General features: G+C 67.2%; 2 protein-coding genes across 2 annotated transcripts; both read left to right on the forward strand.

Moving 5' to 3' along the window:
- Positions 1-3,582: 3,582 nt before the first annotated feature.
- Positions 3,583-10,475, forward strand: CARD9 (caspase recruitment domain family, member 9). The gene is made up of 12 exons (XM_012654746.1): positions 3,583-3,768; positions 4,089-4,226; positions 4,856-5,160; positions 5,257-5,436; positions 5,512-5,655; positions 5,995-6,120; positions 7,352-7,543; positions 7,920-7,961; positions 8,141-8,189; positions 9,545-9,618; positions 10,203-10,279; positions 10,361-10,475. The coding sequence occupies exons 1-12, from the start codon at positions 3,585-3,587 to the stop codon at positions 10,458-10,460; spliced, it is 1,611 nt and encodes a 536-aa protein (XP_012510200.1). The 5' UTR covers positions 3,583-3,584; the 3' UTR covers positions 10,461-10,475.
- Positions 10,476-10,890: 415 nt separating this feature from the next.
- On the forward strand, positions 10,891-12,548 carry DNLZ (DNL-type zinc finger). The gene is made up of 3 exons (XM_012654751.1): positions 10,891-11,091; positions 11,350-11,489; positions 12,274-12,548. The coding sequence occupies exons 1-3, from the start codon at positions 10,894-10,896 to the stop codon at positions 12,437-12,439; spliced, it is 504 nt and encodes a 167-aa protein (XP_012510205.1). The 5' UTR covers positions 10,891-10,893; the 3' UTR covers positions 12,440-12,548.
- The last annotated feature ends 254 nt before the right edge of the window (positions 12,549-12,802 follow it).

Genomic DNA, 12,802 nt, shown 5'->3' on the forward strand with positions numbered 1-12,802 from the left:
GTGCCAGCCTTGGTCCCTGTTCCTCACAGCTCTGCCCGTGGGGTCTGGCTGGGTGTGCCTGGGGCCCACAGCAGGATGTTCATGCTCCAGGACAAGGACACCCCAAAAGCTACAGCTGCAGCTGAGGAGAGGCAGGGCCCCCTCCTGCCCTGCAGGAGAAAGCACTGGAGGCCAGGGGAGCTGCTGCCCGGTGCCGGACCTCTGTCTGCAGTGGGTGGGGGAGGCCCTCAAACGGACCGTGTCATCACGGGCTTAGCTGGTCCCCAAGTGCAAACCTGAGCATTTGAAGGAATAAAGTTCTATTTTTTTTTAATTAAAAAGCAAGACACAGGCATGGTTTTGTTGTCTTGAGATGATGAGCACGTACAGGGAGCTTCCTCCTGGCGCCGCTGGACCAGCCACCGGGGTCCCAGCAGTCTCCTGTGCCCGGGGGCTGCCTTGTGGCCCACGAGCCCACGGCCCTGAGCCTCAGCGTGCACGAGGGCACTGGGGAGGGGACAGAGGAGCAGGTTCTTGCCCTCGTGGACAGCGTCTGTGGCTCCGGCCTTCAGGCGGAGACTGTGCCCTCTCCAGGCAGCTGCCACCCTCGTGCCTCCCAGGCTGACCCCGGCGGCTTCCCTGGGACCAGCAGCCACCCGGCTGCCCACAGTCACGGCAGTGGCTCCCTCCCTCTTGCACGGGCTTGCGTGGCCCGAGAGCAGGCCCCAGCTGCAGCTCTGTCCCACCGCATGTCCTGCGTCCCTCTGTGGTGACGATGCCCCCAGGCCCTCGGCTCTCCCATGGGCTTCATCTCACAGTAACCGCCATGGGCAACCCGTCTGCCCCAAACCCGCAGACGGCACATCCCACCTTGTGCCAGCGCCCTACGAGCTCATTCCTGGCTTCCATGCAACTTCTGCGGACCTGTGGGCGACTCAGAGGTTTGTTATTTAATTTCCAAATACTTGGGAATTTTCCAGATACCGGTCACTGATTTCTAACTCAATTGTGTTACGATCAGAGAATGTGGCATTTTTATTAATTGTTAATGACAAACACCACGAGGAAGACACCGTCATCTTCGTTTCACACGCGGGGAAACTGTCGGCTTAACACCCGGGCGCCCGCGCAGCAGCGGAACCCCAGGGCCCCGCTCTCACCCCACACGCTCGCCCGTGCTGCCGAGGAGGAGGCACAGGCAGGGCATGAGCCCCTGGAATGGGACTCCCTCAAGGGCCCAGGAGGACCCAGCTGCCCGCTCCTCCCTGCGCGATGTTGGGGCTGTCCTGCAGAGGCCAGCAGGAGGGAGGCCGAGGGCTGAGGGCCAGCAGCGATGGGAAGGGAGCGGTTAGGTGAGCCCTGCGCCAGCTTCCTACCCTTCCTGCCCAGCCGCACCTTCTCGCAGCTGCCAGACGGCAGCTCGGTTAACCGGCTGTACCAGCTGAGACGAGGCTTGGGGTTCCGAGACTGCATCGGAGACGAGGTTCGGGGTGCCAGAGCCTGGGGTCCACGGAGGACTCTGCAGCCGTTGTCCACGAACATGCCCTGCCACCAACAGCCCTTCTGAAACTGGCTCCGGGTCCCAGAAGTGGCCTCCAAGTCCCCCTGTGGGGCCTGGTAGAGAGGGAGGTACAGAGTGGAGACGCCCAGCCAGGAGGATGCCATGGCGGGCGTCAGGGGCGATGCTTCTGGAAAGGACATTTCTCGCTCCCGTCTGGGAGGGACGAGGCGTGCCAGCCGGATGGTGGCCAGAGCCCATGGCCCCCGGGATGCCATGAGGTGGGCTGCTGGCCCTTGTGGGACCCAAGCGTGTGCTGGCCACATCGTGTGGGTGTGAGCCGGGCTTGGCTGAGCTCTCCCCTGCAGCGCCCTGTGGGCCTGCCGCAGCCAGCCTGCCCCAAGCCTGCACTACTGTCCCCAAGACGCTGGCAAGGGCGCAGGTGTTAGGCACAGAGCACCCCCGGTGGAGAAGCCCCCAGAAGGCTGTGTCTGGCCTTCTCCAGCCCACAGGAGGCCTCTGCTCTCACTTCCACCTGCCGGGTGCTAGGACTGGGCCTCCAGGGTGGCCCCAGGGCCCAGGACCCCTGGGCACCAACAGGCCGGGAGGGCTCCTAGCAGCTTTCCTCTGGAGGACGGAGGACTTCCACTTCCCTTGCCCCACCTCCTGGGCTGCCCTGGCTGGGCGAATCGGAAGGCAGGCCACAAGCACTGGCCCCTGGGGAGGCCGGGCAGCCTCCGCGGAGCTCGCCAGACCGCCAGGAAGTGCACGGGTGCGCCTCGTTCCTCACGGCTCCTCCCTCCTCCAGCTGCGCTGTCTCCCAGAGGGCACTGCTGGCTACTGGTGTCTGCGGAGCAGGTGGCCCTAGAGGACCCTGAGGTAGGCTGGTCGGCTGGGAAGACCAGGGGCAGCTCTTTTTTGGGGCCCTGGAGCAAATAGCCCAGAGCAGCACCAAGCTTCCACCGGTCGGCCAGGCGGCCTCCACTGTTCTGCCCGTTGCAGCCACTGTGAACACGTGTTCCTTTCAGGGGCACAAACAGTGGGAGTCAGGCGTGGCTCGAGTGGATTTGGGGCTAGAAAGGCAGCAGTGGGCCCATGTCCCGCAGAGCCACGGGGTTGGTAGGCAGTCCCTCCTGTCGCTGGGCTGCGTGGATGACAGCACAGCAGGAAGTTGAGAAATTTCTCCAAAGACCCAGCCTGCTGCAACCGTGTCTCCAGGAGCAGTGATCTAGCCCCTTGGGCTGGACACCAGCGTGTCCGGGGGCTGGAGGCCTTCTGAAGTGCTGCGTCCTGCCCAGTCCTGGGAGGGCATCTTCCAGCTGGCGGAGAGGACAGCTGGGGGGGGGGGTCCCAGAGAGCTGGCCTGGCCACCTCGAGGGTGTGTCTCGGGGCCAGGCCTCATCTGGGGTGAAGAGTCCTGGAAGCCACCAGTGCCCAGCACCCAAGGACCCCCGAGCAGCCATGGGCCACATCGCCAGCCCCTCCCTGGTGCCCGGGCCTGGCAGGGGTGACAGACCCACTCCTGTGGGCAGGCCTCCGTCACTCTTCCTGGATGGCACGGTGACAAGCAGCTGCTGAGAGCTGGGTGGGCTCGGCTGCAGTAGCAGCTGCTGCAGGAAGGAGGGCGCAGGCCTGGGCGGCGAGTGGCGCTGAGCGATGAGGAAGTCCCGCACAGACGGCTCCCTCCGGCCGGCTGCCGCGGAGGTGGGAGGGTTACACGCCGCTGGCTGGCCAGGGCTGGACCCACCTCCCCGGGGCTGCACAAGGACATGGTGCCAGGCAGGGCAGCCCCCAGGTGCAAACAGCTGCACCCCCCTCCATGGGTGGGAAGCGGCTGCCCCTCCAGGCTCAGTGCAATTTGGGGGTGTCCAGGGGCAGAGGCCAGAGGAGGGTCACCGTACAGGGGAGTGTCCTCTCAGACCCCCCCGTGCCTCCCCCAGCGTGTGCAGTGACGTGGTGGCAGAGGGCAGGAGCGGGGCTCGGGAAGGGCCCCGCAGGCTGGGTCCCAGTGTGGACGCCGCTCCGGGAGCAGGTTCCAGGCCTGGGTGGGAAGAGGAGGTGGCGACCCTCGGCTGCCCTCCCCACCCCAGCCGCCCCCCGCGAGGCCATGTCGGACTACGAAAACGACGACGAGTGCTGGACGGCCCTGGAGGGCTTCCGGGTGATGCTCACCTCGGTCATTGACCCCTCGCGCATCACGCCCTACCTGCGGCAGTGCAAGGTCCTGAACCCCGACGACGAGGAGCAGGTGCTCAGCGACCCCAGCCTGGTCATCCGCAAGCGGAAGGCAGGTCGGTGCCCTGCTGCCGTGGCCGGCGGGCCCTCCAGCCCCCAAACCCAGCCAGGAGCCACCGCGGAGGCGGCTGCGTCCCTGACCCACCCGAGGCGGGCCCTGCCAGCTTCGTCCCGGCCCCCGTAAGCCCGACCCTGAGGGGGAGCCCTGCCCCCCCAGCCCGCTCCTGTCAGCAGGTGCTGCCCAGAGGAGGGGTGGTGCAGCCGCCGCCTCACCCAGGCCCCACCACAGTGCGGGGTGGGAGGCGGGACACCCGCAGCCCGCTGTCCTCTGCCCAGAGCACGCCCCTGAGTCCCAGCCCGGCCTCGGGGCCCGCAGGCGTGCTCCTGGACATCCTGCAGCGCACCGGCCACAAGGGCTACGTGGCCTTCCTGGAGAGCCTGGAGCTGTACTACCCGCAGCTGTACAAGAAGGTCACGGGCAAGGAGCCCGCCCGCGTCTTCTCCATGATCATCGGTGAGGCCCCACCCGCTCTGCTGGGATGAAGAAAAGGGCGTGGGCCGCGTGGGCGGGTGGGCGATCCCATGGCCGCACCCACTCCTGTCCCCAGATCCTGCCCTGTCTGCTGTCCGGGTCAGAGCTCCCTGCCAGGCTGGGGTCCCACGGGCCTCTGGAGGGGGAGCAGCGGGGGTGGGAAGCCCCTTGTGGCCCTCGATGCTCACCCAGATGAGGGTGTGGCCCCCACAGCCCTGCCCCCAGCCACACCCCTGCTGCTGAGGGGCCGTGTCCTGTGGGTCCAGCCGCCGAAGGATGCTTTCCTGGCGGGGGATCAGTCCCATCTTTCGTTAAGACCCATCATCACATGAGACAAACAGGGGACGACGGCCTGGTGCTGGCTGCCCCGTGGCCGGGGGCATGGCCCGGGAGGCGGGTTAGAATCTGCGTCCTTTCGCCAGCACTGAGCAGCCCTGGCGCCGAGGGAGAAGGGCCTCTTCGGGGCTCAGCTTGTCTGCGGGGGCCAGCTGTGTCCCCTCGGCCTGGCTGGTGTCCCCAGAAGCCGTGAGCTGCTGGCCTTTCCAAGGCCCGGGCGTGAGCAGGCAGGGCCGCCGAAGGCGCAGGTGCCGCCTGACGCTGGCCTCGCGCAGATGCGTCCGGGGAGTCGGGCCTGACGCAGCTGCTGATGACGGAGGTGATGAAGCTGCAGAAGAAGGTGCAAGACCTGACGGTGCTGCTGCGCTCCAAGGACGACTTCATCGAGGAGCTGCGCGTGAAGGACAGCCTGCTGCGCAAGCACCAGGAGCGCGTGCAGCGGCTCAGGGAGGAGTGCGACGCCGGCAGCCGCGAGCTCAAGCGCTGCAAGGACGAGAACTACGACCTGGCCATGCGCCTGGCCCGCCAGAGCGAGGAGAAGGGCGCGGCGCTCATGCGGAACCGTGACCTGCAGCTCGAGGTGAGGTGCGCTCCGGGAGGCAGGGTGTGCCCCGCTCGCCCGGCTGGGGGGCTGCAGGCAGAGGGGCGGCCGGCCGGGCTCACGGCTCGTCCACAGATCGACCGGCTCAAGCACAGCCTCATGAAGGCGGAGGACGACTGCACGGTGGAGCGCAAGCACACGCTCAAGCTCAGGCACGCCATGGAGCAGCGGCCCAGCCAGGAGCTGCTCTGGGAGCTGCAGCAGGAGAAGGCCCAGCTGCAGGCGCGGCTGCAGGGCCTGGAGGCCTCCGTCCAGGTGGGGCTGCGAGCCAAGCGGGCGGGGCCGGCAGGGCATGGGGGCCGCCCAGCACCACAGCCCTCTGCCCTGCAGGAGGGGAAGCTGGGCAGGAGCAGCCCCTACATACAGGTGCTGGAGGAGGACTGGCGGCAGGCGCTGCGCGACCAGCAGGAGCAGGCCAGCACCATCTTCTCCCTGCGCAAGGACCTCCGCCAGGGCGAGGCCCTGCGCATCCGGGTACGCAGGCAGGGCAGGTGGACGCTGCACGGGGCCCAGCCAGGCTGGGTGGCTGCCGTGCCCGCTCTGTGCCCTGAAGGCGGGCGGTGCTGGGGCCTGGGCTCCGCGCCTCTGCTTCCCCCGTTCCTGGAGGCACCCGCCCTCTGGTGCCCGCTCCTTGTCCGTGTCCCCCGTTGGGGGGCCCAGTCCTGGGCCCATGGTGCCGTAGTCAGGAAGCACAGGGCTGGCGGGGGCCCAGGGCTCCTGCAGCCTCCCTGACCACGAGTGTTTCCGAGCTCCCGCCCTGGGCACACCCCGGGGGCCTTGGGGGCATGGGGGCTGAGCCGCTGTCTCCGGCAGTGCATGGAGGAGAAGGAGATGTTCGAGCTGCAGTGCCTGGCCCTGCGCAAGGACTCCAAGATGTACAAGGAGCGCATCGAGGCCATCCTGCAGCAGATGGAGGAGGTGGCCATCGAGCGGGACCAGGTGGGCCTCGCCGAGGCGGGAGGGACGGCCAGGGCGCACCCGCGCAGAAGCCTTCCTGGGGCAGTTGTCCAGTTGTTTTTAAATGACAGAAGTAACGTGCTCATTTTCACGTAGACAATAACGAAGTTAACCTCCCCTTCCCCACCCAGCCTGCTCTCTGCGGAAACCACGTCTACCCTGGGACCCCCCCTCTTCCAGACGTATGTCCATAAGCATATAGTTCTGGGGTTCGTTTTAGAAAAATGGAAGGTTTCCATCTCTCGTTTTACAAGTAGAATTTTTACCTTTAAAAACTGGGCACCTTGGCAGCCGGTGGCAGCTGTGGCATTCGTGGCATTGGGTGGCAGCCGTGGCATTTGGGGGCGTTCTTGTGAGCAGAACGGGCTGTGTCTGCTTCAGCGTTTCCTTCCCAAGGAACGTCCTGCGCTGGTTTCCAATCCACACAGCCGGTGCCCAGCGAGATGCTGGGAATTTGGCCACAGGTATCAGCAGCCTTAAAACACAGACCCCTCCCGGCCAGGAAAGAAGGGAAGGCCTTGGCCGTGATGGGGACCCCAGGCAGGCAGGGGAGGGGCTTCCAGCTGGCGTCCAGTGGGATCTGGCAGGGGCGTGTTTGGCCTTCTCTGGCTGGTCCCAAGTCGGAAGTGGGGGCAAAGCTTAGGGGAGCGGCCAGGAATGGCTGACATCTGGCCATCTGGGGGCACTGGTGGCCTCCAGGCTATTTGCCATGTCCTTGTGGTCTGGTGGCCAGGCGTTTGGACCCTCAGCGTCCCCCCGGGGGCGGGCACAGAAGCACACCGTACACATTGGGAAGACTCTCGCACAGCCGCGAGCGATCACATCCTCTGTATCAAGCTACAGCCAAAATTCATAAAATGCACGCTCACGTGCAGAGGGGCCTAATGTGTGCCGAGTCCACCTGCGGTGTAGACCAGAGACCACCCAGGGCAGCAGGATTGTTCTGGTGTTGAATGTAGAGACTTCAATTTTCCTTTCATGTGTAGACACCCACATGTTCCCTCAGGATTCTTCGTTACTTTTACAATCCACTGGGAACAAAGAGGAAGAGGCCGGTGATGCCGGTGCTTGGCGTTCAGCGGGGACCCTCGCCAGGCGTGGGCGCCGTGCTGGGAGCAGCGGGATGCAGAGGGACGAAGCGCCTCTGGGACCGAGGGGCTGGGTGAGCTCTGTCGGGACGCCCCTGAGGGCCTGCCCCGTGCTGTCCCCGCAGGCCATCGCCATGCGGGAGGAGCTGCATGCGCAGTACGCCCGGAGCCTGCAGGAGAAGGACGAGCTGCGCAAGCGGGTCCGGGAGCTGTGCGAGAAGGCGGACGAGCTGCAGCTGCAGCTGTTCCAGCGCGAGGCCCAGCTGCTGGCCACGGAGGGCCGGCTCAAGCGGCAGCAGCTGGAGACGCTTGTCCTGGTGGGCCTCTGGGGCGGTCAGGGCGGGAGGGGACGCCGGGGGGTGCCAGGCACACCGCGCAGGGTGCAGGGGGCCGTGGAGCCTCGGGACGGCTGCTGCCCGGTTGGTGGCCTTGGCCTTCCGTGGACCTTCCTGAGCCACGGCCCCTCTGTAAGGTCAGCTCAGCCCCACTGAGCCCCTCCTTGTGGTGCGGTGAGGGGTGCAACTAGCCCAAGGCCTGAGCAGGACGTGGGACCGTCTGTGGCAGTGGCCACCAGGCGGCTCTGGGTGTGGGGAGGGGTATCCCCAGGAACCCCTCCCCACCCCTGCCCACCCCATGCTCTGGCTGGCTCGGTGCCTCCTGGCCAGCTGACCCCCCCATTTGCTGTGGCAACAGAGCTCTGACCTGGAGGACGGCTCACCCCGGAACTCGCAGGAGGTGAGTGTGGCCCCAGGAATGCCAGGGCCTCGGTCTGCCCAGTCTGGCCAGGCACCGGGTCCCTGAGCAGCTCTGCAGCGGGTGACAGCGGTGGCTGTGCCCAGCTGAGGCGGCAGGAGCAGCGGGAGGCCGGTGGCTCCCAGGGTGGCCTAACTGGACTACCCGCCTCTCTCCGGAAGCTCTCGCTCCCCCAGGACCTGGAGGAGGACGCCCCGCTCTCGGACAAAGGTGAGGGCCGTGTGCCTGGACGTGCTGGGGCTGCAGCCCCCTGGTCACCCCGAGCCATGGCCAATCACTTCCTGTCTCAGTCTTCCAGCCCCAATTTACATATGGGGAAACTGAGGCTTGGAGGGAGATAAGTACTCTGGTCAAGGCCACCCAGACAGCAAACTAGAGAGCCTGACTGGAACCCAGAGCCGGCAGGACACGTCCCCGAGCGGCGGGCGTGGGGCCCCCGGGCACGGTGCGGAGCTGAGCAGGACTCGCCCACCCTGCTTCGTCCCGGGCGGAGGGAGGGGACATAAGCTGATGCCCAGGTTCTTGGACTAGAAAGCGGGGACAGACGGGCTACGTGTGGCTTGAGGGATGGGCCGAGTGCAGGGGTGGCCGAAGGCCTGCTGTGTCCTGGGACAGAGGGGGCTTCAGCAGGTGAGGCTGGACCCTCTGCCCACCCAAAAGGGGACTGGTGGGGGCCGGCAAGGAGCAGCAGCTGTGGCGTCCCCAGGAGCTGGCGGTCCTGACTGGGTGGAGGGAAGAGGTTTCGTGGGAAGTCAGACAGACTTCCTCAGCGTCAGGCCTGACCCCAACCTCCGAGCCAAGAAGGGGAAGAAGGGGCCGCAGATGCAGAAGTGGGGGCCTTGCAGCCCAGCAGACGTGCGCTTGAGGCCGCCAGCCCCATGTGGCACAGAGATGGGCGGGGGTCCCCAGCTCAGGCAGCTCCCTGCAGGCATTGGCAGGGCAGGAGCAAGCAGGGGAGGGTATCAGCTCCAAGGAGGGGCTGCCACTCTGCCAGCACAGTCTGGGCCCGGCCTCTCCCCACGGTGCCACCTGAGACTGGATGTGCAAGGTCCTGCCTGGCCACCTGTGCACCTTCTGCCCATGGGGCCCGAGCCCCGGTCTGCCCAGGCCCTGGCGGATTCTGACGGGGTCCAGCCTGACCCTCCTGCCCCCACCTGCTGCAGTGCCCGGCCTCCACCTCCACTGTGGCCGCCCCAGGACCTGCTCTGCCTGTAGACGCTGCCAAGGGGCTGGGGCCTGGGCTTAAGTGGGCAAACTCTCCCATGGGCCAAGAAGCCTTCCTGCCCCCCTGTCCTCAGCAGTTGGGGGCAGCCAGTCAGGAGGAGTAGGTGGGGCTGGTAGGAGCACCTGCCTAGAGGGCCCCTGCTGGAAGTGAGGAGATAGCCTCAGCCTCTGACTCCTGGTCTGTAGAATGCAAAGTCCTCACTGGGTCCGTGGGAGGTTCCCACAGGACCTTGGAGACTGGCCCCACGTCACGTCCAGCAATATTGGTGGGGGTGGGGTGTGCCATGCCGAGCGCAGTCTGGAGAGTGGGCAGGAGCCACGGGCACAACTGTCCTTTCCAGGCCTGGCCGACGGGGAGCGCCTGGAGCAGCCCTCTGCGGCCCTGCAGAAGGAACGCCTTTCGCTGACACCCAATGTAAGGCTGCCTGGGGTCCCTGCAGCCGAGGTTCCCCGGCGTGGGCCTCAGTGTGAGTGCTCAGCAGCTGGGCCCTCCCACGGCTGGGTGATCACAAGGCCTCTGCCCGTGGGCTCTTGGAGTGGGGTGTTTGGAACAAGAAGGAGACCACCCTCCCCTTGCCCACAGAGCACCAGGCTTGGGTGGGCTTGGGAGTGGACGTGCCCAGGTGGGGCAGCCATGGACGATGGCTGTTTCTGGTCCTTGGGGGCCTTTGCAGCAGGTCAGCATTGACCTTCGAGGGTTAACTCAGGAGTCCCGACAGCAAAGGGGCCACCTCTGGCTTTATAGTAGAAGGAACACCAGCGGGGAGCCCAGGCCAGAGCCATGTCCTGGGCCTCTGCCTTGTCATCTGAAAGGCAGGACACTGACACCGGCTGGCCTCAGGGTTGCGGGCAGGCCCCAGGTGACGAGCCTGGCTCCTGGCTGAGCTCAGGCGGTCTGGGCCCCAGCCTGCCCTGCAGTCCGCAGCCCAGGGCCTGGTGGAGGGTGTGTGTACGGCGTCCAGCGGCGCTGGCTGGAGCCCGAGCCGCCCCCTTCTCCAGGACACAGGCCTGACCAGCGGCGAGCCCCCAGAGAAGGAGCGCCGGCGCCTCAAGGAGAGTTTCGAGAACTACCGCAGGTGAGTGCGACCGCCTGGGCGGGCAGGGCCCGGCGCGGAGCTGGCTGGGTGGGCGGGTCTGGACACCTGCGACCCCCGCAGGAAGCGCGCCCTCAGGAAGATGAAGAACAGCTGCAGACAGGGCGAGGCGGACCGCGACAACAGCTCGGGCAGCGACAACACCGACGCGGAGGGCTGCTAGCGGGCGTCAGAGCCAGACCCGGCCGAGGGGGAGCCCAGGGCTCCGCGACGAGCTGCCCCGCTGAGGCCCGGGCTGGTCCCCGCCGGCGTAACCGAAGCGGTTCTTTTACTACCCGATACGCTCGCGCTGTGGATGCGGCGGCTGATCAATAAATAACAACGAGGAATTGTCCCTCCTCGCTGCGCGCCGGGCGGGACCCCCAGAGCGGCGGGGCAGGCGGGGCGGGGCGAGCGGGACGCCCAGCGGAGCGGTCCGGCGAAGCCTGCACGTGTGCGTAGGGCCCCACCAGGGGGCAGCAGAGCTCGGCGCGCCGTGGCCGGGCGAACGGAAGCCGAGGGCCACTTCCGCCCACGGCGCCCGCTTCCAAGATGGCGGGCGCGGCTTCAGCAGCGGGGGGGGGGGCGGAGCCGGGCAACGGGAGCCGGCGGGCGGCATGCTGCGAGCGACGCTGAGGCTGCTAAGTCGTGCGCGGCCCTGGGGGCCTGGCGCGAGGCAGCTGTGGGGCCGCAGTGCCTGTCCGGAGGCCACGAGGAGCCGGCGAGCCTGGGGCTGGGGGTGGCGGCACTCGAGCTCCGAGCCGGGGCCGGGGCGCGTGGAGGCGGCGCACTACCAGCTCGTCTACACCTGTAAGGTGGGCACGCGGCGGGGCGCGGCCGGGCTCGCACCTGGCGCCGGAGGGCGCAGCGTGGAGAAGGGGCCCCAGCGAGAAGGGGCCCCAGCGAGGCCTTCCGAGCGGGGGCGGGGCGGGCCACGGGAAGGGGTGGAGTTAGCCTCCGGGGGCGGGGCCACGGGAGGGTGGGGCTGCCCAGTGGAGGCGGGGCGTGAAGGGGGTGGGGCTCGTCCTCACACTCGGCGGGCTCGGATCCTCACCGGCTCTCCGCCCTGCCAGGTGTGCGGGGCTCGGTCCTCTAAGCGCATCTCCAAGCTGGCCTATCACCAGGGCGTGGTCATCGTGACCTGCCCCGGCTGCCGGAGCCATCACATCATCGCCGACAACCTGGGCTGGTTCTCGGACCTGGAGGGCAAGAGGTGAGGCCTGCGCCCGGGGCGTGCCCGTGCGTCCTGGTTCAGGAGCCCTGCAGGGCACCTGGCCTCCCTGGGCACTCTGCCCCTGGCGTCGCGGTTCACAGGCCCACCTGGGCAGCCCAGCTTCCTCCTCAACGCAGGACGGTCAGGTTTGGGTTTCAGGTGAACTGCAGAGAGCTTTTCAGCGTAAGTGTGCCCCAAACATGGGCTCCCTGGCCAGCCCCTGTGCTCACTGCCTGGCCGCGGCCACACAGAAGGGCCTCCTCACTTCCCGGCGCTTTGCGTTCTCGGGGTGGTTGCCCCATAGTGGGGCATGTGGGTGTGGCAGGCGGTGTTGACCGGGCCCTGGCCCTGAGGGTCGCTGCCGCCTCTCCTGGGAGGGCAGTGGACGTGCCGTCAGGAGCCTGCCGGGAGGCCCCGGGCAGGACCAGCAGCAGAAAGTCCCTGGAGTCAGCACGGAAGGGGCTCGGAGGTGTCCTCCGGCCTCCAGCCATCCTCCCGCCACACCTGGGGCTGTGCGGAGCCTCTCCCCTGTGACACATGGGGAGCGGGGTCTGCTGCGCCCTGGTCGCGTAGTGAGGGGCCGGGCTGAGGCGCCCTTAGGGGACGCACCCCACAGCGGTGGAGAGGACAACCTCCAGATCCTTGGTTCCTGGAGTGGCCCTGCTGACAGAGCCCTGGGGGGTGGGTGAGGCACACAGGCCTGGCCAGATGCCACACAAGTGCCTGGCTATGGGGTGCTCTCAAGAGACTGGGCCTGGCGAGTAACCCTGTGCCTGCCTCTCAGGAACATCGAAGAGATCCTGGCGGCCAGAGGGGAGGAGGTGCGCCGAGTGGCTGTGGAGGGGGCCCTGGAACTGGTTTTGGAGGCTGCAGGGGCCCCCACATCCACTTCTCCGGAAGCGGGTGAGGACGAGGACCGCAGCCACCCTGGTAAGGCGGAGCCCAGCTGACTCCCACGCTTGCTGGCGCCGTGGGACTTACGCCTTCCGGAAGGATGTTTTGACCCTGGGCCTCCCTGGATGTGGCCTGTTTTCTATCAATAAACAGATGTCATTTCCAGATGCTAGGGCCTGTGGCTCTGGCGTTTTTCTGGAGTTGGAACGACAGCCACGAACCCCCAGCGCTGCCGGGTGAGGCTCCGCGGCCGCACGACCCGGCCCTCACTGCGCCTTGCCCACAGCAGGGCCACGTCCAAGTGCGAGGGGGCTGGACCTGGGGTCAGACCCCTCCAGGCTGTGGCTGGGTGGCCTTGGGCAGGTTACTTTCCCCCTGTGAGCCTCTGCCTTCCTGCTGTGCCCCTGCCACCCCTGTAC

Source organism: Propithecus coquereli, unplaced genomic scaffold (assembly GCF_000956105.1).
Source record: "Propithecus coquereli isolate 6110/MARCELLA unplaced genomic scaffold, Pcoq_1.0 Scaffold449, whole genome shotgun sequence".
Classification (NCBI taxonomy): domain Eukaryota; kingdom Metazoa; phylum Chordata; class Mammalia; order Primates; family Indriidae; genus Propithecus; species Propithecus coquereli.

Bases quoted from the DNA above. Each gene is read 5' to 3' on its own strand.
- CARD9 (XM_012654746.1), top strand. From the start codon at position 3,585: ATGTCGGACTACGAAAACGACGACGAGTGCTGGACGGCCCTGGAGGGC. The intron at 3,769-4,088 runs GTCGGTGCCCTG...CGGGGCCCGCAG, and splicing joins CATCCGCAAGCGGAAGGCAG to GCGTGCTCCTGGACATCCTG. The intron at 4,227-4,855 runs GTGAGGCCCCAC...GGCCTCGCGCAG, and splicing joins CGTCTTCTCCATGATCATCG to ATGCGTCCGGGGAGTCGGGC.
- DNLZ (XM_012654751.1), top strand. From the start codon at position 10,894: ATGCTGCGAGCGACGCTGAGGCTGCTAAGTCGTGCGCGGCCCTGGGGG. The intron at 11,092-11,349 runs GTGGGCACGCGG...CCGCCCTGCCAG, and splicing joins AGCTCGTCTACACCTGTAAG to GTGTGCGGGGCTCGGTCCTC. The intron at 11,490-12,273 runs GTGAGGCCTGCG...CCTGCCTCTCAG, and splicing joins TCGGACCTGGAGGGCAAGAG to GAACATCGAAGAGATCCTGG.